Source organism: Mauremys reevesii, linkage group 9 (genome assembly GCF_016161935.1).
Source record: "Mauremys reevesii isolate NIE-2019 linkage group 9, ASM1616193v1, whole genome shotgun sequence".
Lineage (NCBI taxonomy): Eukaryota > Metazoa > Chordata > Testudines > Geoemydidae > Mauremys > Mauremys reevesii.
In genome coordinates, this window is record NC_052631.1 from 102,592,868 (window position 1) to 102,613,083 (window position 20,216).

At 55.8% G+C, this 20,216-nt stretch overlaps 1 protein-coding gene across 1 annotated transcript; it reads right to left on the bottom strand.

The window, feature by feature from the left end:
* Positions 1–1,906: 1,906 nt before the first annotated feature.
* On the bottom strand, positions 1,907–18,025 carry SLC7A3 (solute carrier family 7 member 3). Its single transcript, XM_039489082.1, has 12 exons — positions 17,935–18,025; positions 11,268–11,676; positions 10,517–10,675; positions 10,150–10,330; positions 9,625–9,737; positions 7,898–8,120; positions 6,222–6,361; positions 6,019–6,121; positions 4,816–5,027; positions 3,615–3,781; positions 3,153–3,261; positions 1,907–2,549 (listed from the first exon to the last, which is right to left on the bottom strand). Exons 2-12 carry the CDS (start codon positions 11,635–11,637, stop codon positions 2,416–2,418), a joined length of 1,911 nt encoding a protein of 636 aa, XP_039345016.1. The 5' UTR covers positions 11,638–11,676; positions 17,935–18,025; the 3' UTR covers positions 1,907–2,415.
* Between the last annotated feature and the right edge of the window lie 2,191 nt (positions 18,026–20,216).

The window sequence follows — 20,216 nt, forward strand, 5'->3', positions numbered from 1 at the left end:
TTTCACTAGGAGGGTGGAGAAGCACTGGAATGGGTTACCTAGGGAGGTGGTGGAATCTCCTTCCTTAGAGGTTTTTAAGGTCAGGCTTGACAAAGCCCTGGCTGGGATGATTTAGTTGGGTTTGGTCCTGCTTTGAGCAGGGGGTTGGACTAGATACCTCCTGAGGTCCCTTCCAACCCTGAGATTCTATGATTCTCCCATCACTGCCATCCCAAGCTGACAAGGAGCAGCCCCTGCAGCTCACAATGGGGTGGGCTAGACAGCCCAGAGACATGCTCCTTAATACCTGCTCCACCAAGGGTCCAGCCTCCATTGCAGCTGGGAAGGAGCATGGCCCAGCAGAGAGGGCCTGGAAACCTGGACTCCACTCCCGGCTTTGCCATTTATATGAAAGGTTTAGCATTGGTCCCTCCAGGCAGGCACCTGACTAAGTGATGCCTTGCTCCCCACAGCTGGACTCTCTGGCTTAGCTTCAGGCCTCTGAATTTCCCCACCTGTAAAGTCAGAATAATGCTCCTTTTCCCCAATGTATCTTCGGGGTTCTCGGGCTCCCCCAGCATTGTAGTGTCTGAGCCTCACGCACACAGAGTTAGCCTCATCTTGCGGACAGAAAAACAGCCACAAACACAGGAATAGATTTGCCCCACATTTGTGGCAGAGCTGGGACTAGGAGTCCAGATCACATGGCTCCCAGTGCAATGCCCTAATCTCCCTCTGCATTGAGATCTGCAGTGACAAGTGCTCAGCGGAACACGCCTGGCAAGTGGACACCATGCTAAGGATTAACAAGCCGGCCAGAGCCCAGAGGTCTGCCTGGCGTTATAATAATTGTCCAGGTGCCAAGCGCCTCTGGGAGCCCAGAATTCTCTCCCTCCTCTGCCCTACAGTGGGAGCTGTGGGCACTTCCAGGCAGGCTGGCCCGTTATGCTACAGCTGCCAGAAGTGCCCCTAGCTGCTGCTGAGAAGCTACTGGGCACCTCCAACACCAGCTCCTCTGTGGCCAGCCAGCATCCCACTGCCTCCTACAGGCACGACACCGGGAGCTCTGGGTGTCGTTCTGGGGCAGGTGAAGGAAGGCCAAGGCTGATCTTCCGTGAAACTCCCTGTGATCCGTCAGTCCAGACCAGCCTCTGCGGGCGCCTATCACAACAGGGTCCTAGACCATGACAGGGGCTCCCCAGTGCTATGGTAACAAATCCTTCATAAAGCCCTGGTCTCCACTTACGTTATGCCAGCATTGCTACGTCTGAGGCATGTGAAAATCCCACACTCCCAGAACAGGTCTGGCTCTGCTGGCAAATCCCTAGTGCAGATGCAGCTGTAGACAAAGGGTTCCGGTCCCACTTATTTCACTTGCAACACTGCTCTAAGTGGCACCGGCAACAGCCCTGCTGCTGGTCTGACAGGATTACTGCGGTCTCCCCTCTAGGAGGGGTTGCTGGTAGCTAAGCTGACAAACTCCCTTCTAGTATAGGCAAGGCCTAAGAGCGCCAGGAAAACATCACTGGCTGCAGCACTTAAACCCTGCAAGATTTGCAGGCCGGCAGAAGTTAAAGTGCCATTAAAGGAGGTTGAGACTGTGCCAGAGGAAATGCTACTGTGGGATACACTTAATTAAAACGATAACGGAACAGGGCTCCGCAGGGACACATGCCTTGATAACAAAGCCTCTAGCTTGTCTGAGTAATTACCCAGGCCTCTGTCTCCCCCAAACACCAAACCCTCCCCAGAAAGCTGCTGGGAAGAGTCCTGTCCCGTTTGTTCTGTGCACCTTCCCCAGGCATTCCACTGCACTGCTCCAGAGCGGCCACTTTCCAGCGGGGCCTGCACCTGGGATGTGCCCCAACCACACGTAACTGGGAAATAAAACAAGCATCCAGACAAGCCACCAGCAGACTGAAGGAGCTGAATATTTAAAAAACCCTGGAGTTTAATAGTACAAAAGCCAATGTTTAAAACCGATTCTACACACAGAATGTGTTAGGAACCATGGAACACAGGACTATTTACACAGACAGACAGAAGAGAAAGGCAGCCCCTAGCCACATGGCCGGACAGAATAAATATAGCTGCACTATTTACATGGGGGCCTCCTATCAGCCAAAGAAAGCAGCATTCCTGACACACAACAGCGTCAAAGGTAACAACACCCATTCAGGGGAAGGGAGGTTGGCAGACGACTGGCCCCGTCCTTACTCTCAGTAGGATTTGGGATTTTAACATCCAGTTCATCAGGGTAAACAGAGAGGAGCCAACTGGGCTTTGCCACATGACCTCATTTTCGGAATCTGTCTGACTAGGGCTTCGCAGTCTTGTTCAAGTTGCCATTCTGCTCCACAGAGAGGAGGGGCCAGGAGGACAAGGGCCTTCAGGGAGTCCAGGATGCGGATGAGAATGCTCTGAACATCCTCAGTCTCAGACTGTAGCAGCTTCAGGGCTGAGGTCTATCCCGGAGAAGTGCACAGATTTGCCCGCCGTGGAATGGGATTTCTTTTCCTTCTTCCCTTCTATGCTGTTCCGAATTCCATAGCCAAAGTAGATGGCAAAACCTGCAAGAGAATTTCAGTACTGGAATCAGTCCCCAAGCAGCCCAAGAGCTTCAGAAACCTGCCACCTCAACCCCAGCACACCCACCCCAGAGCCCAGACAGGCTAACGGGCCTCTAGCTTCCTCCCCCAAGCACTGCCTCCCTCTCCCTGAGGAGGAACAGGCCTGTCCTAGTGCTCTAGTGAGCTGCAGGCAGGGCCCAAACCCCATTTCTGGTGGGCTCTAGACGAAGCGTGGCCACAGCGCAGGCAGATTAACGTCATCCGTTGCCAGCTGTTGACTCCAGAGGGCTCAGCTCTCAGCATCTCACACAGTGGCAGGACACTGCGGCACCCTGCTACTTCTCGAAGTCTCCACAGCGAGGTGTGAAAATCAGGGTGGAACAGGGCAACTGGGCCCCCATCAGGCAGGGATGGAGCAGCCTCCCCACCCGCCCCAGGTCCAGAGCTCCTCTGCCAGGCCCAAGCCTATCACCAGGTGAATACTGGGGAGTCCAGCCCTTGTAAGGTCCCTCTGATGGGGCTTTTCCCAGGGAGGGGAGGTGAAGAGTGCGAGTCCCTGCCTCTAGGCCAGGACACGATGCCCGGAGCGGTGTGTTCACTTACCTATGACCATCCAGACAGCAAACCGGGCCCAGGTCCCAGCACTCATCTGCATCATGAGGTAAACGTTAACGAAGATGCTGAAGAGCGGAAGCAGCGGCAGGAAAGGCACCTGTGAGACAAGAGAGACTGAGCCATTGCTGCTGCAGAGAGGAGCACAGCAGGCAAAGGCTGCCCTCCCCCTACCTGTGCTCCCAGCCAAGGAGGGGCCAACCCAGAGTCCGTCACTACCTGGGGACTGACACGCTGGGAACATTCAGTTTTTTGCCCAATTATCTGGCAGCAAAGTCTCAGAGACCCCTGGCAGCTCTCTGACAGGCTGTCTCCTGGCCCGACAGCCCAGGCTGCACCCACGGCCGAGCTGCCAACAGCGAATCCCACTCTCCCCAGCAGAGGTTGCCACGGAACTGGCAGTGGTGGGAATACCTCCTGGGAGGGAACCCAGCTCCCGGCTGTTACTCTTACTTTGAAAGTCAGCCGGGCGTTGCTCTGCGGCTGCCTCCAGACAATGATGGTGGAGAGCAGAATAAGCACCAGGATGCCTATGCAGAGTACGATCCAGCCCACACTGCCCTCCAACAGGGAGTCCATCCTCTGGGCCAGGATCAGGCACAGGATGGTGATCCACAGAGCTGCAAAAAAAGGAGAGACGATGTTGTGTTGCCCAAGCAAAACGGCTACTGCCTCACACCCTGCTCTGATTCCAGCCACAGCTGCAGGCACCAGCCAGGCCACAGCTGCCAGCCAGGCTTTATTCTCTAGGACACCTGCAGATCCTTAGAGACCAGCTGAAGAGCCTGGCCTCTTCTCTTGCCCAGCTTCACGTGACTCTTCCAAATAAATGCACCCAGAAGCGCTGGGGTCATCAACAAGCACTTGCATAGCACTCTGCATACACTAGCCCTCCGCCCCGGGCGACAGTCACGGTCCCTTCTCCCCATTTTCTGGATGGGGATGTGGAGTCAGATATTTGTGCTACTCCTGCAGGAAATTCCTGCTTAGACGGGAGCACTGAGGGGCAGCTTCTCTAGTCCAGCAACAGAGTTCGTGACATGCCCTCATTAAGGGGGCCACGCAGCACACCCAGGTGCACTGAACCTTTAGTGCTTCCCGTTAGTTCCTGGCAGTCAGGGGGAGACCTGCAGGGGTTCTCAGCTCTCCAATCCTTGCCCCATGCGCTCCACACAGGACATGCCCGAGCAGTCCCAGACTAACCCTCACACCCCAGCTCCACGGTGACAGCTCTGTCGAGCAGTTCTGCCTGTGAGCTTTATCCAGACATCACCATTCCAATCAGCACTCCAGGCTAGCTGCCCCCGAGCCCAGCAGGGGCACACACCCTGGCCCAGTCACTGTACCCCACCCATGAACTTAGCAGGCCCCCACCACATTACGGCAGTGTCACCCCTGGAGTTCTGCAGACACGTGCAATGGCTGTGTGCTCACCCTGTGATGAGCTCTGGGGGCACACTGGAAAGCCAGGGCATGTGCATGACACAGGATGCTCCTGTATGGCTTTAACAACCCTGCTCATTTCCTGCCTTTGCACACATCGCAGGCCTGGACTCTGTTAGAAACCAAATTAAAGCAATCGCTGTCATTGGGCGACTGTTTCACTTCCTGTGCACCTACCCGGCTGAGGTCAGGCACTTCCTGGCGCACTTACCGACGGCCGCGGTGCTGATGTAAACAATTTTCCCTGACAAGCTGGTTGGAGTTTTGCTGGGGGGGTTGAAGAGGCTCGCCAAGGTGGGCTTCTCCTTCAGTGCAGCCTGGGAGTCACTGACTATGGGGTTCATGACGACTTTCTCCTCCTCGTTTCCATTCAGCTCCACCATCTCCAGGCCCTTTGGAGAGCTCAGCTGATCCCGCTGATACCTGAACCAAACCCCAAGTCAATGGTGACTCACCAGCTGTCCAAGCTGCCTCCAGAGCAGTAGCACAGAGTCAGGTGCTTCCCTGCCAGGGCATTAGATCCTGAGGCACCCAGCACAAAGCTGTATCCAGGCCAAGACTTTCAAAGTGCAGGCTGGAGCTAAGTCCACTGCCAACAGTAACCAGCTGGCCCAGTGCAGCCTGGCACCCTCATCAGGCTCACTATGTCCGGGCCCACGCAGGGACGACACACACCCGTGTTCAAACGCTTCTGGATGGGATTTACCATTACCACCGATTGGGGTGGCTGTCACCAGGCTCGGGGCCTGGCCAGCCTGGCACAGGTGCTGGAACTAGGGGTGCTGGGGGTGCTGCACATCCCCTGGCTTGAAGTGGTTCCATCATATCCAGAATTTGCAGTTTGGGTCAATGGCTCTCAGCCCCCCACTGCACACATTGTTCCAGCGCCCCGGCAGCCTGGTGACTGCTCAGGCTCCGCTCCGCTGAGTCCCGAGCGAGGAAGGTCAGAGAGCGACCGCGCAGGAGAGCTACGGTCACAGGCTGCAAAGGGGCCTGTGATATCAGCCAGCCACGGTTCCCCTGCCCCTCCTTGGGTAGCTTCTAGAACACAAAATACCCAGACCCCCCCTCTGGCCCCAAACACACACTGAGCGTCCGAATGGGGGAGGGAGGGAAGGAAGGACGGAAGGAAGGACGGACGGAGAGCTTCCACACACGCGCCCTCCGAGGCCAAGGCCCAGGCCCAGGCTCCTCAGCCTGGCTAGGGCCAGACCCAGGCCCATCTCAGCGTCAGCCACTGCCATACACCCCCATGGAGATGCTGCTGGCTCCCCAGGGCGGCTTCTCTCCAACGGGCAAGAAATGGCTTTTCTGGGCAGAGGGCTCTGGCTGCAGCGCACGCTCTCCAGCACCTGAACCAAGTGGCCCTGTTCAGAAGGCAGCTCGAAGGGGCAGGCTGTTGGCAGACACCCACCTGAGAATCAGCACACAAACAGAAACCAGAGAGTACGCCAGAAGAGTGCCGATCGACATGAGGTCCACCAGGTCCTTCAGCTCAAACACGAGCGCCATCAGGGCTGCAATACAGCAGGCACAGGATGAGCACAAGCCCTGGGCTCGCTCTCAGACAGGCCACGTGAGCAGCAAAACACAAGGCAGGAGCAAACGTCTGCTTACCAGCAACGATGCCAGACACAATGGTGGCCACCAGGGGAGTCTTTGTCCGTGTGTGCACTCTGGAGAGGAACTTGAAGAGCAGCCCGTCCTCTGCCATGGCATAGATCACCCGGGGCATGGGGAACATGGAGCCCAACAAACTGCAGCGGAGAAAGGTTACACCAACACATTCAGTAGTCGCCACCTTGAGCCAGACCTCTCGCCACCATGCCAGTCACTAGCTAGTCCCTGTGGCCTTTTCAAAAGCCATGCGTAGTGAGATCAGCACAGAAGGACCCTTCATCCCTTGTCTGGACCCTTTAGATCAGGGCTGGTACATTCTGATCCGACTCTTGGAGTTGGCATCAATTCAGTGGAGAAGCGTAGTGGATGCCCCACTGATGGCCGGTGATAACATTCTCACAGCAATGGCAGCCAGAGCCATCGCCCCCAGGAAGGGTCACTCCCAGCACGTTTGACAGTCGGCAGTGGGGCAGGGTTCTGTGGTCTCATACTCCCCACTAGATTCCGCACTGAATGAAGCCAGATCGACACATGGCACTCAAAGCGCAGCGAGCGCTACCCCACAAGGGGTCACGCAATCAAACTAAATCTGTTCCTACGCCAACCCAGCTCAGCCAGTACAGTTCGTGCATGTAGACAAGGCCAGTTAATCAGAGCCACACAGATGTGACACTGAGCAGGAGGAGTCCAGAAGCCATGGCCAGGAGGGTCACAACTTAGCACTTTTGTTTCAGTTTATTTTGTTGCACTGATGAGAACAAGCTCTTACCATGAATGGAACGTCTAAGCACAGCTCTCAGCACATCAGAACCATGACAACAACTTAAAACAATGCCTGAGAGAGGAACTGGCCGCAGGAGGGAGTTCCTTGGGGCTTTTCCTGAAGAGCAGATGGGCTGACAAGTACCACCCACCACAAGAAACAGCCTGCACTGCATGGACGCTTGGTTTACATCCATATGCCGTGGTAGCAGACAGTTTTGGGGGCTTCAATACTATTCAGATAAACAAGTGACTCACACCCAGCGATTCTCATTTGCTAGCATTTGAAGCTGAAGAAGAGGCACAAATTACGCATCTCTGGTGGGCCTGGTGCCGGGATATCTTGGAGCAAGTACACAGAGGTCAGACAAAGGCCCCTGCTTTCCATTGCTTGAATTCTGTTGCTAAGAGTCCCCACCACATGAGTTTCTCATTCTTCTGGCCATTGGCTGCATGGAGTCAGTGTGAACGGCATCAAGTGCCTGTCACTGGTGTCTTCCCATGTCACTTGTGACTGGTTAGGGGATATTTGGGCTCACGAGGCCCCTCAACGAGGGCAGGGGCGTGTAGTGTACTGTGGGGGGTACTGGGCACACAAGGGTGAACTGGCTGGGAGGGAACGTTCCTGTCTGAGGCTGGGCAAGGGTTTACTTTCCACCCACATACACTAGCATACCAGTAAATCTCGTGACTGCCGCCGCTACTGGTTTAAAGCTACAGTTGGTCTAGTAGAGATGTAGACAATTACTGCCATGTTGTGGAAGGAAATGAACCTCTCCCCCCAGCCATCTAGTCTCCCGCACTCAATCACCGTTAGCCAGACACCACCTCCATCATTTCCAGAGCCAGAACAAGATTCAGGGGAAGCGGTTACTGGAGCAGGGTGCTGGACCAAGTCCCAAGTTCCTTACCTGGTTGAGAGCGCACAGAGAGATCCAACGGCTACAACATAACGGGCAGGCTCCCAGCCCACGTCTTTGAAGGCCTCGGGCAGGGGACTGTCCTTGTTCAGCAGGTAGTAAGGTACCATGAGGGTCAGGGCAGCAGAAACACCAAAATATGCCACAAAGCAGATCAGGAGAGACACAATGATGCCAATGGGGATAGAACGCTGAGGATTCTTGGCCTCCTCCCCTGAAAGAGGAACAGAGATGAGACCTGGAGCACTAACATCTTCCCTCCCCTACACATCTGGAATGTGATACGGGACCACAAGAACCCCGTTGCTGCAGACGAGTGGAGAGCGTCGTTGTCGGAAGTGGGGAGGAAGTCAGCTTCTACAGAAGTTTAGCTTTGCTTCTGAAACCCAGGAAGCTGGAGAGCCTTCCCAATGTGACCCAGTGTAGTGCTGTCTGCCTGAGCCTACATACAGCTCCAGCGCCACCACTTGGCTTGGCTAAACAGAATGAAATCAGCAAGATCGGTCAGTTCCAGAACCTGGGACCACAGTAAAACTGCCGATAATCAGGCTGATTTCATAGAGCTGCTGTGACTGGGTGAAGCAGCAGCAGAGGCAGGCACTGGGGTTATTCCATGGGGAAGGCCCCTAAAATGAAATGCAGTACTAGCCACAAGCCATCATGGAAGAGAGAGCATCCAAGCAGGCCAAACGCATGACATCCCAGCAGAAATGCCAGCACTCTCCCCTTCTCACAGCAGAACCTGGCAGGGCAGGGCTTATCAACAGGCGATTGCCCAGGGATGTCACTGTGGAGCCTCCACTCTCCAGCTAATAGGTTTAGTGCTCTGACTAGTGGGCGTCCAGGAAATTTTTCAAGCTCCATCTGCCAGGCCAGACAATGCTGCAGCGTGCTCAAAAAGGGGTGAATAGGCACAATAGGACAGGGACTCCTGGGGCAGGAGAACACTCTGCTCCTGTGACACCTGCCGCGGTCTCGGTTCTGCTGGGTGCAGACATGGCAAGGGTGTACTTAGATCCTGCCGGCTCAGGGCCTGGGGCCATGCAGCGAAGCCTGCTCACAGCATTTCATGGCAGTGACAGGAGGAAGCTGAGGCTCCCTCGGGGCAAAGGGCACGTTCTCAATGAACAGAGTAAGTTACTATGGGCTGGGAAGTCAGCCGGCATCCCTGCCACAGTTCATTCACTCGCCTCCATGGGCATGTGACTCCTAGTAGCATTCTCAGGAGCTTGCACATATGGTGGGGAGAGCGGACTCCAGGCTCTGCACCAGAAAGCAGCAGACACTTCAGGGAAAAGACTCCCTCTGCCTGCTGGGTATTTTGTTATTAAATGCTGCAGTCTGTTTACAAGAACCAGTTTTCTATGTGCAGGCTGGTGAAAGCTCATTGTACCCACAGTGCCAATTACCACAGCTAAGTCCCCATGTTTGCAGAAAGGCTCATAAAACGGAGCATTTCCCAGATCAGGAAGTGAAGTCTCTGCTCTTGGCAGCACTCAAAGGCCCCGCAACATCGCGCCCTGGGCCTTGCAGGGATCTCGGAGAGCTGATCCCTTGGCTTGGCAAGCACAGCTTCCAACTGCCCGCCCACACCCAGAACCTATTTGGAAATTCTGCAACCAGAGATCGCTGCATGAAAGACGGTGACTTGCGGGGAGAACGCCGAGAAATACCCCATCCCAAACTCCCGAAAGACAATGCACAAGCAGCTGCTTTACCTGTTGTAGCGATACAGTCAAATCCCACAAAGGCATAGAAGCACGTTGCAGCTCCAGCGAGGATCCCTTGAAATCCAAAAGGAACGAAACCCCCGGATCCCAAGGAGCCAATGCTGAGAGAAGAAAGATTGGTCATTGTTTTGGAAGAGTCTCAGTTAACATCTACCTCCTCTGCCTGCTGGAGACAGAGCTGAAAAGCCCCTGAGCAAATGCCACAGGCAGGTTTCAGACTCTGTATCCTGTGTAAAGCATCCCTGCCGTGGGAGCAGGTGTCTACAGTCACTATCAATATGCAGCTTAACAGCCTGCGACAGGCACAAACCAGAGACTGCAACTGTCAACTGCAGGGGAAGCTGCATGGCACACTCCCTGCCAAGGAACAAACCCAGGGCAGGGCACAGCCCTTTGGAACCGGCTAGCAAGGGGAACACCAAGCAGCAGCCAGAGCGGGCATGGGCAGCACAGCTCCCTTGGGCTGCCCTCCCGCTAGAGGGCGGAGTTTGGGGAGTGGGCTGTTCCCCCTACCTAACGTCCTGGCTAGTGGCCACGGCTGAGTGGTTGTAATAGTCTTCTTCAGACAGCTGCCAGTTCTTGACGCTTCCCTTCACAAAGCCAGAGATGATGACAAAGCAGAGAACCAGTAGGTTCACCGAAGTGAAGATCTTATTCACTAAGGCAGATTCACTCACGCCAAATGCCAGCAAACCTGGGGAAGGAACACAAGAGGGGATAGGAGGGGCAGCGCCAGTCACACCCTCCCCACGATCAATGCCCCTAGGCCACGCCCTCCCCTCAAACACTCCCCTGGGGCCAGCACTGGCCGTGGCCTTCCCAAACTCGCCCGCCCATGCCACAAAGCTCACGTATCTTTACGGAGCTCTGCACCTCTCACCTGTGAGCAGCAGGATCAGGAGCAGTGCGAAGAAATCCGGGTACTCGGCTAGCACACCCGGCACATTCAGGGAGGTGCTGCTTCTAAAGAAGACTGAGATGTGGTTGCCAATGATATTGTCAAAGGAAGAACTCCAGGCTCGGGCAACACTCGCCGTCCCTACCAACCAAGAGCAAAGTTGCACGTTAACCAGAGAAGCCTCCACCACCGACCTCCTCCCAAGTACATGGCAGAGCTGTGGAGCCCCCCCCAAGCTCAGGGAACCCAGCTCTGCCATGAGCACTGGGAGGATACACACCTTTGTCATGAGAGCCCTCTAGCACCGTCACCACGGCTTTGCTGTGCCTGAAGGGAAGAACTTGTGGGGTGACCTCTGGGATCCCCATTCCTCACTGCACCACCCCTAAGCCTTTGGCTCATTGCACAGCTCTTTGGGCCTAGGCAACACCCAGCACTCCCTAGGCTGGGGTCACCGGAGAGGGGCTCCCAGCACTGTCTGCCCTGGCAGGTGAACCCTGAACTCTGTCCCCTAGACCCCGTGCTCCAGATGTCTAATAAGCACAGCCACGACGTGCACAGCCTCCAAGAGCCCCCGACCCGGGAGGGCTTGGCCAGACCCTTCATCCTAGCAGTGATGCCTCCCCGTGATCAACAAACTCAGGAAGTTCTCCCCTGCCCTCCACCCGCTGGAGTGTCCTGGGCAGCCTGCCCCAGTCCACTCCAAGTTCCTCCTCTTTCCACCATTTCGTACCTATCACGTAGGACAGGATCAGGTTCCAACCAGTTGTGAAGGCCCAGATCTCTCCCACTGTGACGTAGCTGTAGAGATAGGCAGAGCCGGTTTTGGGAACCCGGGCCCCAAATTCCGCATAGCAAAGCCCAGCCAGCACAGAGGAGAGTGCAGCAACCAGGAAACAGACAACAATTGAGGGGCCAGCCTTTTCCTTGGCTACTTCCCCAGCCAGCACGTACACGCCTGCCCCCAGCGTGCTGCCAACCCCCAAGGCGATAAGGTCCAAAGTGGAGAGGCAGCGGGCCAGCCGGGTGTCCTCCACGCTGAGATCCACAATTCGGCGGCGGATCAGCTTCTTGCCAAAGCCAGTCATTGTTTCCTCAAACATTTTATCCACTCCCAGGAGGTGTCTGACTACTCAAAACCCCTGAAAGAAAATGTAACTCCATTACCACAAGGAACATTAAAGGTAGCAACAGTGTCAGCAAGACAAGACTGCAGAGATCTCAAGAACCAGCAGCATGCAGCCAACCGGAGCAGTCCCTGCTGTAGAGCTCCGGCAAACCCTGAGGCTAGGCTAGCTGGAATTTCGCAGTGACCTCACTGCTGCATCCCTGGTGAAGACGTCCCAGGCTCCACTAACGCCTGTCAACTGATCCCACTAGCACAGGGAGTTAACTGGTCCACCACACCGATGCGCATCAGCCCTTTCATGGTACCCATCACCCGTTAACCTGCTTGGTGCCTATCCACCATCACTTGCCAAGGGTTGTGTACCAGCCTTGTCTGCAACCCAACTCCCCCGAACCAACTTCTGGTTTATTTGCTTTTCAGTGGTAGGAGACGCAAGCAAAGGACAAGCCCAGCAATTGTTTGTTATGGAAACCTGAGACTCCCCAGGCAAGCACTGAACACTCCACACCCGTCAACACCTAAAGGCAGGTCTCCCGACTGACCGGTTAGCTGTCTGAGGCGTACTCCCACTCCGCTTGGCAGCCTAGACACTCCCTGGCCCAAATGGGACTGTTTGAATATTCTTATTATGCCACAGTCTGTGGGTGTGAATGGCAGAGACCGGCACAAAACGGAACGTTCTGCCAATTAAACGGATAATCCGGTAAACTAGGCTGAGTCACTAGAATGAGGCAACTTTTCTCTTGGCATTTACACTAAGCTCATCTCCATGGTGCCTGGCCAGACTCTCAGCCCAGTACCAGCCTCTCATACTAAGTCACAGTCAGCGCTGCAGAGATTCCCAGCAAGCACTATGCTGATGATGCAGCCACCAGAGGAGCTGGTGCATGGAGCCCGGGAATAGGGACAGGGTCAGGAAAAGGCCCTACAGTATATATTGCTTCATCCAAGGATCTCCAAGGGCTTCATAATCACGCAGCCTCACAGAAGGGCAGCAGAGCTCTGCACATCCACACAATCTGCTGAAGTCCCTGCTCACCTGATGTCCCATCTCAGTGGCCGGCCCCAAGCCCCAGGAGACTCCTGTGGATGGAGATGGGTCACACGGGGCAGGAGAGCCACAGCGTTGATGGAACCCAGCTTGAGAAAGGGACTTTGAATTCACTTTTGGAGTACTCTGCACAGTCTTTACGGCATTTTTAACATCATGCTGGAGTTAATGCCATTGGCCGGGCATCTGGCTGTTCCCCAAATCTTAGCAAGACGGCTCTCTTCGTACCCCTGGAGCTCTGTGACGAGGAATTGGTATGATCTGCCACCATAGACACTGCCTCTCACGGAGGGGGGTGTTATTTAACTGACGGGAGAGCTCTCGCCCAGCGGCTTGGAACATCTCCACCGCAAGTGCTTACGCTACACGGTCAGTGCTGTAGTGTAGACGTAGCCAGAGTTACAGCAGAGACCAACAATCTGCCAGGAGATGGTTGCTGCACCTAATCCCTAAATGAACCCGCACACTCAGCGCTTGCATTGGTTTTTTTAAACCTAACTTCCCATGACTCTTTAGCCATTCTGCTTTGGAGAACAGACACAGTTGCCTTTAACTCAGCTGTCACATGGGATGACAGATTGCTCTCTTTAACGGAGCACAAACCAGATCATACCAATTCCTCTCCACAGAACTCCAGGGGTCTGAAGAGAGCTGTCCTGCTAAGATTCGGGGACAGTCAGATGCCAGGGCATGCAGGCTTGTTCGTCCACCTGAGCGCTGCAGCCCTCAGAGCGTAGGATCACTTGCTTCTTGGGAGGTATTGCTGGAATATGCAGGCACACAGATAGGATCCCCAGCAACTTCCAAACTGTTAGTTTAAGGAATGCTGATGAGGAATTACAGTAGCTGCTGATCGTGACCACCGGAATTATAATTGCAAAATCATTTCCACTATAACCAGCTGCTTTCTCATGATCCAGTTCTGGCAGCAATTGCTATTGGAGCTGAACCGTCCATGTTTGGCCTCTACCCAGTGGTGATTCTATTGCTGTGAAAGTGATGAACAACTGCAACAATTTGAGCCATGCAGCTGAAGAGGCTTTTCCAGATTTTAAACGCTAACCACCACCCACCTTACAGGGGCTAACTAACCCAGCTGATCTCAAACCTCAGGCCTGGCCCATATCTACCCCTTGTTGTCCAACCCATGTGGCTAGCAGTGCCAGGCAGGTAGCTCCTGCACCTCCAAGCGCAGCTGGTTACGTGCTTCAGGGAACTCAAGCTTGGACGGTGACGTCTGAAAACTGCAAACGATAGGAACTGCCAGAGTGGATCAGGTCCATCTACTCGAGTAGCCTGTTTCCAGTCGCCAATACCAGGTATTTCAGAGGAAGGAAGGTGTAAGAAACCCTGCAGTAGGGAAATGCAGTAGAACCTGTTCTCCGTGAAAGTCTCCCAATCCCTAACAGAGAAGGGCTGAAGCCCTGAAGCAGGAGCTATTATACTCATCGCAAAAGAAACACTGATAGGCCATTGATAAAACTCTGGACCCTTCATGTCCTAGTACAGTAGCGAACGCAGAGATGAGCTCTAGCAGTAAAACTCCACAATCAGAGCCATTGCAAGGGAAGAATTCTCAACTCCATCGTGGCCATTGAAAAGCTTTGCCCTTAGCCATTCAAGGAGCCAGGCAATCAGCATGACACCGGAGATCAGTATCTAAGGCGTAAAGCTGAGATGGGACAGAACAGAACATGGTGGCAGCGGCACTAGCAACCAAGTTCAGTTCAGACGGCAATCCCAGGCACACCGGCTGTTAGCCGCCACCAGGGGGGCCGGATAGAAAGTGTGAAAAATCAGGACGGGGGTGGGAGGTAATAGTCACCTGAATAAGGAAAAGCCCTGAATATCGGGACTGCCCCAATAAAATCAGGACATCTGGTTGCCCTGGCCTCCACCAAAACAGGAAGCATTAGCCCTATTTAAATACCCAGTAACTTGGTTTGTATTATTTTACATTGACTTCTGGCTTTCTCTATTTTCAGCATCCATGAGCTGCCATCCCCATTTCTCAAACAGCCATCTGAGTCAGACACGAACAAACCTCAGCCCCAGGCTTCCAAAATTCACGGCCCAAGAAACAAATTGGCTGTTGCCATGTGGATGACTGCAGCTGGTAGGCTCAAGACAGCACAGATCTGCCAGGTACTGCACCGGACTCAAGTAGAACCTGCTTAGGGGGGGAACACGACAGTGACAGTCACGTAGCATTAAACCCCACAGAAAAACAAACATTCTCCACCCTCGTGCTGTGCACAGGAACTAAGCAATGACAACATTGCAACAGTAAGGCTAAGCTGCTTAGAAGGCCTTAGCATGTTATAATAGGAAGCTTTATAAGCACACGCAAAACATACCAGGCAAACGCCAGCCTAACACAGTAAAACAGAAGCATTTCCAGGGACACACACAACCTTTCTCTAGCAAAACTCAGTTGGCCACGGCACACACGTTTCTAGGTAGTCTGCCAAAGCTGGGCAACATCTGTCTGAATAAAGACAGGTGGGCTTTAAAGAGCTATTAAACTCCCCATGAGAAACAGCTGCCTGCCAACTGGGACCCCAAGTTCTCTCCCCAGGGGGCTAGGCAGCAGAGAAGCACCACACCATTCTTCAGGGTGCCAGCACTGGAGGCGAGAGCGCTGGGAGAGCATCAGAGGTCTGGGTATGCCTAGGTGTGTTTTGAGAGGCAAGTCAGTAGCTTCAGTGCTAAATGGGAGTGCAAGATGTGAACGCTGGCAGCACTGATGAGTGAGCAGTAAGTGCTGCACAGCAGGTGCGAGCCACTGTCTCCACGCTCTGAAGAGCCAGAGACAAACAGCACGAGGGGAGAGAATCAAAGCAGGTGAGAGGCGCTCTTGTGAATTGTGCCATTCGTGAGGAGCCTCCAGATAAACCAGAACCCAGGCAAAGCTCAGCAGTGATGGAAGTGTATATTAGAGACCGAGAATTTAACTTACTCAAGCTACTGGCCCCAAAGCGTTTGGTTGTGAACAGGGGTGGCTCTAGGTATTTTGCCGCCCCAAGCACGGCGGATTCGGCAGCACGCTTGCGGGAGGCCCGCCGAAGCCACAGGACCAGCAGACCCTCCGCAGGCATGCCGCTGAAGGCAACCTGCCTGCTGCCCTCCCGGCGCTGGCAGAGCGCCCCCCGTGGCTTGCCGCCCCAGGCACACACTTGGCATGCTGGTGCCTGGAGCCGCCCCTGGTTGTGAAGAGTACTTAGCAGGGAGCTGCTCTGAAGCTGTTATTGACACAACAGCTGTGGGGTGTGGTGCAATTCCCATGGCACCCAGCTCCCTCGCCCTGCGAAGGGGTCAGTGGCACAGACTGGAAGCATCCCATGCACTGTTGCCGATTCGAAAGACTACAAATCCAGTGTTATCACTTCAGCATATTTCAGCTGATCCTTCAAAGTCTCGTTCCTGTCTAGAGAAAACCAACCATTTCCTTTCCGTGGGGGGAGGAAGGGAGATGGCCCAGTTAGCGCCTCCTGCTGCCCGAATGCCCTCAAGTTCCACAGCCAAACCAAACAGAAGCGGACGGTCTCCTCTGAAGTCCTACACAGCACAGCCTCGGTCGCACTCTGAAAGGGGCAGCCTGGAGCGGGCGAGCACATGACCTGGCAGCAACAGACAGGAGCCAGAGCCATGCTCGTACGCACCATCGCCAGCTGCTCTCCTCCAGAGGAGCATTCCTGGTCCCCATTGCCACACGGGTCTGGTACCGGAATGCCAGAAAGCCAGCCAAGGGAAACTGACATGGCAGACACTGTACCGACTCCTAAGGCCCCCGGAAGTTTCCAGCGTTTGCTCGACACCCATGACTGCCTGAGGTGCCACCTTGTCATAGCGCCTGACAGAACTGCCTGCGTGGAAGTCTTGCTGAACGCAACCACCACTGGGAGCTCAACCCAAGGCTGAGGTTAGGGAGTGAGTGATGCTCCACAGAGCGATTCATGGATGATCAGACAGGCAGGAAGGGCCAGCCTGGAGCAGGCTGCTTAGCACAGTGCCAAAGGCTAGGACGGCTACTCTGTGCAGAGGCATATCGGCCCCAGGGGACAAGGCCAGGCTTCGCTCACACCCAGCTGTTTCACCTCTTTCTCCCGTTACAAGCCCCTATCCTTGTATGCTTGTCGCTATCGGGATTTTCAGACGAGTCTAGTTTTCCCCTGGTAACAGCAATAAATCACCCAATAAAGGAGCACAGCTCCCCAGTCCAATGCCCCCGACTCAGTTCCGCCTCCTTTTGAAGTTGTGATGCCCCCTGGCAGCCCCTCCGGTGCCTGAGCGTGAGCTGGGGCAGCCAGGGAATCCTGGCACAGCAGGGCGCACGTGCCTCAGTCTGGGTCCAGACGGAGCAGGGATTTGACGCGTGGCCTTTTCTTTTTCTATGAAGAGGGAGAAACTAACGTGGCTCTCGACCTTCCCCGACTGCCGTGCCCCTTCCAGGAGTGGGATCTGTCTGTGTACCCCAAACTACACCTCCCTTAGAAGCTGCCGGAGGAGGAAATCAGCCACACACACAAAGGTGTCACAGCACCTACTCCTGAGAAATGGCTACTTTACACTTCACTCTCTAACTATCCAGCACACCCAGGGGGCTAGAAATGGCGCGCTGGCACTTCCCTGTACCGGGCAGGGAGCCGCACAGACGGGCCCTGAGACGTGCCAGGGGCAGTGACTGTGCCAGGGCTTTGTCGCCTCTTGTGAAACGAGGCGGATTCCTGGCTGCGGTGCTGACCCCGGCGCACCCCGAGGTGCGTGCGAGCCGCGGCCCTGGCTGCCGCCAGCGGGGAAGGACCGTGCCCGGGGGAGCCGGCACCGACACGAGCGAGCCGGGCAGGAGCCGGGCGCCCCCGCCGCCCGCAGCTGCTCGGCGCGGGGTCCCGCGCGGGAATTTCCACCCGGCCCGGCGGGAGAAGTTCCGCGCAAAGTGCCGGGGTCCCCGCGGAGCCGGCGCCGAACTCGCAGCTCGGGCGCCCGCGATCGAAGGCGGGACCAGGAGTCACACGCGGATCCTCGCACCCACTCGCAGGCCCCGAGACCCGCCCGGCGCCGGAACCGGGCCGGGCCCCGACGCCGCCCCGCGCCCGCCCGGCCCGGCTGATGTAACCGCGGGCCCCGCTTGCGCGATCGCCGCCGGCAGCCCGGGAGCGGGGGCAGCAGCGCGGGGCAGCCCCACGCGGCCCCACGCGTGTCCCGGCCCGACCCACTCACCACGCAGGTCCCGCCCGTGCCAGCTCCGGAACTATGAATGGGGGGCGCGCGGGAAGCAGCCGCCTTTTTACCTGGGCGGAAGGGGGCGGGGCCAGCGACCCCCGCTCCTCCCCCCGCCCCGCCCCGCCCCGCCAGCGCCTCTGCTCGGCAGCGCGGACTTGCGCAGGGACAAGCGCTGGGAGAGGGGCCCCGCCCCGCGCAGGGAGAGCAGGCAGGGAGAGGGGCCCCGCGCAGGGACGGGCGCAGGCAGAGGAGCCCCAGACAGGGCAGGGCCTGGGGAGAGGGGCCCCGCGCAGGGCGCGCAGGGGCGGGCGCAGGGAGCCCCAGACAGGGCAGGGCCTGGGGAGAGGGGCCCCGCGCAGGGAGCGCGCAGGGGCGGGCGCAGGGAGAGGGCCCCCCCGCAGGGACGGGCGCAGGGAGAGGAGCCCCAGACAGGGCAGGGCCTGGGGAGAGGGGCCCTGCACAGGGAGCGCGCAGGGCAGGATGCACTTAGCCTGCAGCAGGGAGTTCCCACTGTGCCCAGCCCCTGGGCATATAATGCCATGACGCCTGCTCGTGGGATAGGCGCTTCTCAGACACCCAGCTCCATGGCGGAACAGGACCTAGCCATGGCAGCCTTGTACAGATGATGCCCAGACTGGCACCTGGGGAGTCTGCAAGCCCAGACTTTGCCAGGTGGCTAAGGCCATAAGGTGGTGGGGAAGAGCTGCTCCCTGGCTGTACTCAGGACCTGGCTGCCAAGCACTTCGTGATTGCTTCTGCTTCCTGAGCTTTCTGGCTGCCAGGGTCTGGCTGGTGGCAAAGGGTCTCTGAGGCCAGCCCCAGGAGATATGTCTTTTCTCAGCGGAAGCCAGGGACGTGCTGAGCTGTGCTGTGCTGCTAGGAACTAAACACACAAGGATGGACCTTCAGCTGGTGTGAACCAGCCAGCACCCTTATTGCACCTCCACTGAGGAGGACGCATTTTCACAGCTGAGGAGCTGGCCCAGACCATGAGAGCAGCGGGAAAGATGCTAGGAGCATCATGGCAAGCTGTAGCTGCACCAGCTGAGACCCGGGCAGTAGTGGTGGAGGTGCTGTGTGCCAGCCCCACGAGCCACAGGAGCTGGGCGTAGTGTTTTCCCCAGAACTTAAATTAGAGGGGGGTGTTCGAATTTACGGCAGGGCTGAGGGGTGAGACCGGGAGGGCAAAGGGGGCTGTACATTTTTGCTAACTTTTGGGCCACATATTAAACACCAATAAACATCAGCATGTGACTTCGATGATTTATAAATCATCATTTGAAATCATTAGGTCAGCCAACATCACTGAAATTAATGTGCCAACATTGTCATAACAAATAGCTGTGTGAGGAAGCTAGTCCTCGTTCATACTTCTCAAACCTATGATGCTTTTTCAAGTACAAGCATTTTCTCACATATATGCTTTTGAAGTGTGTATTAATGTTTCAATTTAACTTTCCAACCAATAACTACATGAAATTTTTTCCAACTAGAAAAATTTTAAAGGAACTAGATCTAGTTGGAAAATGACTAAAACAACAACACTGCTTGTAACTAGTTGACTGTGGGGGGCAGGAGGGGGCAGTTGAAGGGGGTGTAAGGAAATCCCTTAGCCCCACTCAAGCCAGGGAGTTGGGAGTCAGGTCCTGCAGAACTAGGGAAAGGGGTGTGTGCAGGCCAATCCTCCCTTCTCACCCACCTGGTTGGGTAGCTCCCAGATGAGAACTTGCCTGGGAGTTGCTTGAGAAATTGTATTTGACCTGTAAAGGCCTTTGTGACTCCTCCACAGGAGCTGGACATAGGCCATTGGCATCTCCACTTCAAAGGGGTGATTATTTATCCCTTGATAGCCCTGCCAAATACTCCAGAAGTCGATGCCTGGAAGTGCCATGGGAGCAGGTGGGGCTGGGTCTCTGCTGCTGCCAAAGCATCACGCCCTGGAAAAGCACCTTTGCCTACACCTCCCTCCACTTCCTGCAGAGTCTGTGGTTTTCCTGCCCTCTCTGGAATGTGCTGCACCCTGAGATTTGCCACCCACAAACCTCCTGGGGGCTGCAGGTAAAGCCTGGATTAATGGGGGAGGGAGGGCGCCGTTGGCGTCTCTCTGCGTTAGGCTGCGATGATGTTGGTGGGTTTCACTCCAGGCCCCAGAAGCACTGACAGGAGTGGAGACCTAGCACGGGAACGCTCAGCGCCCTGCAGCCAGCTCTAGGTAAGAGCGGGGAATTGCCTGCATCCAAAGCACCCAGCCCCAGCCAAACATGGCACCATCCCAGCTT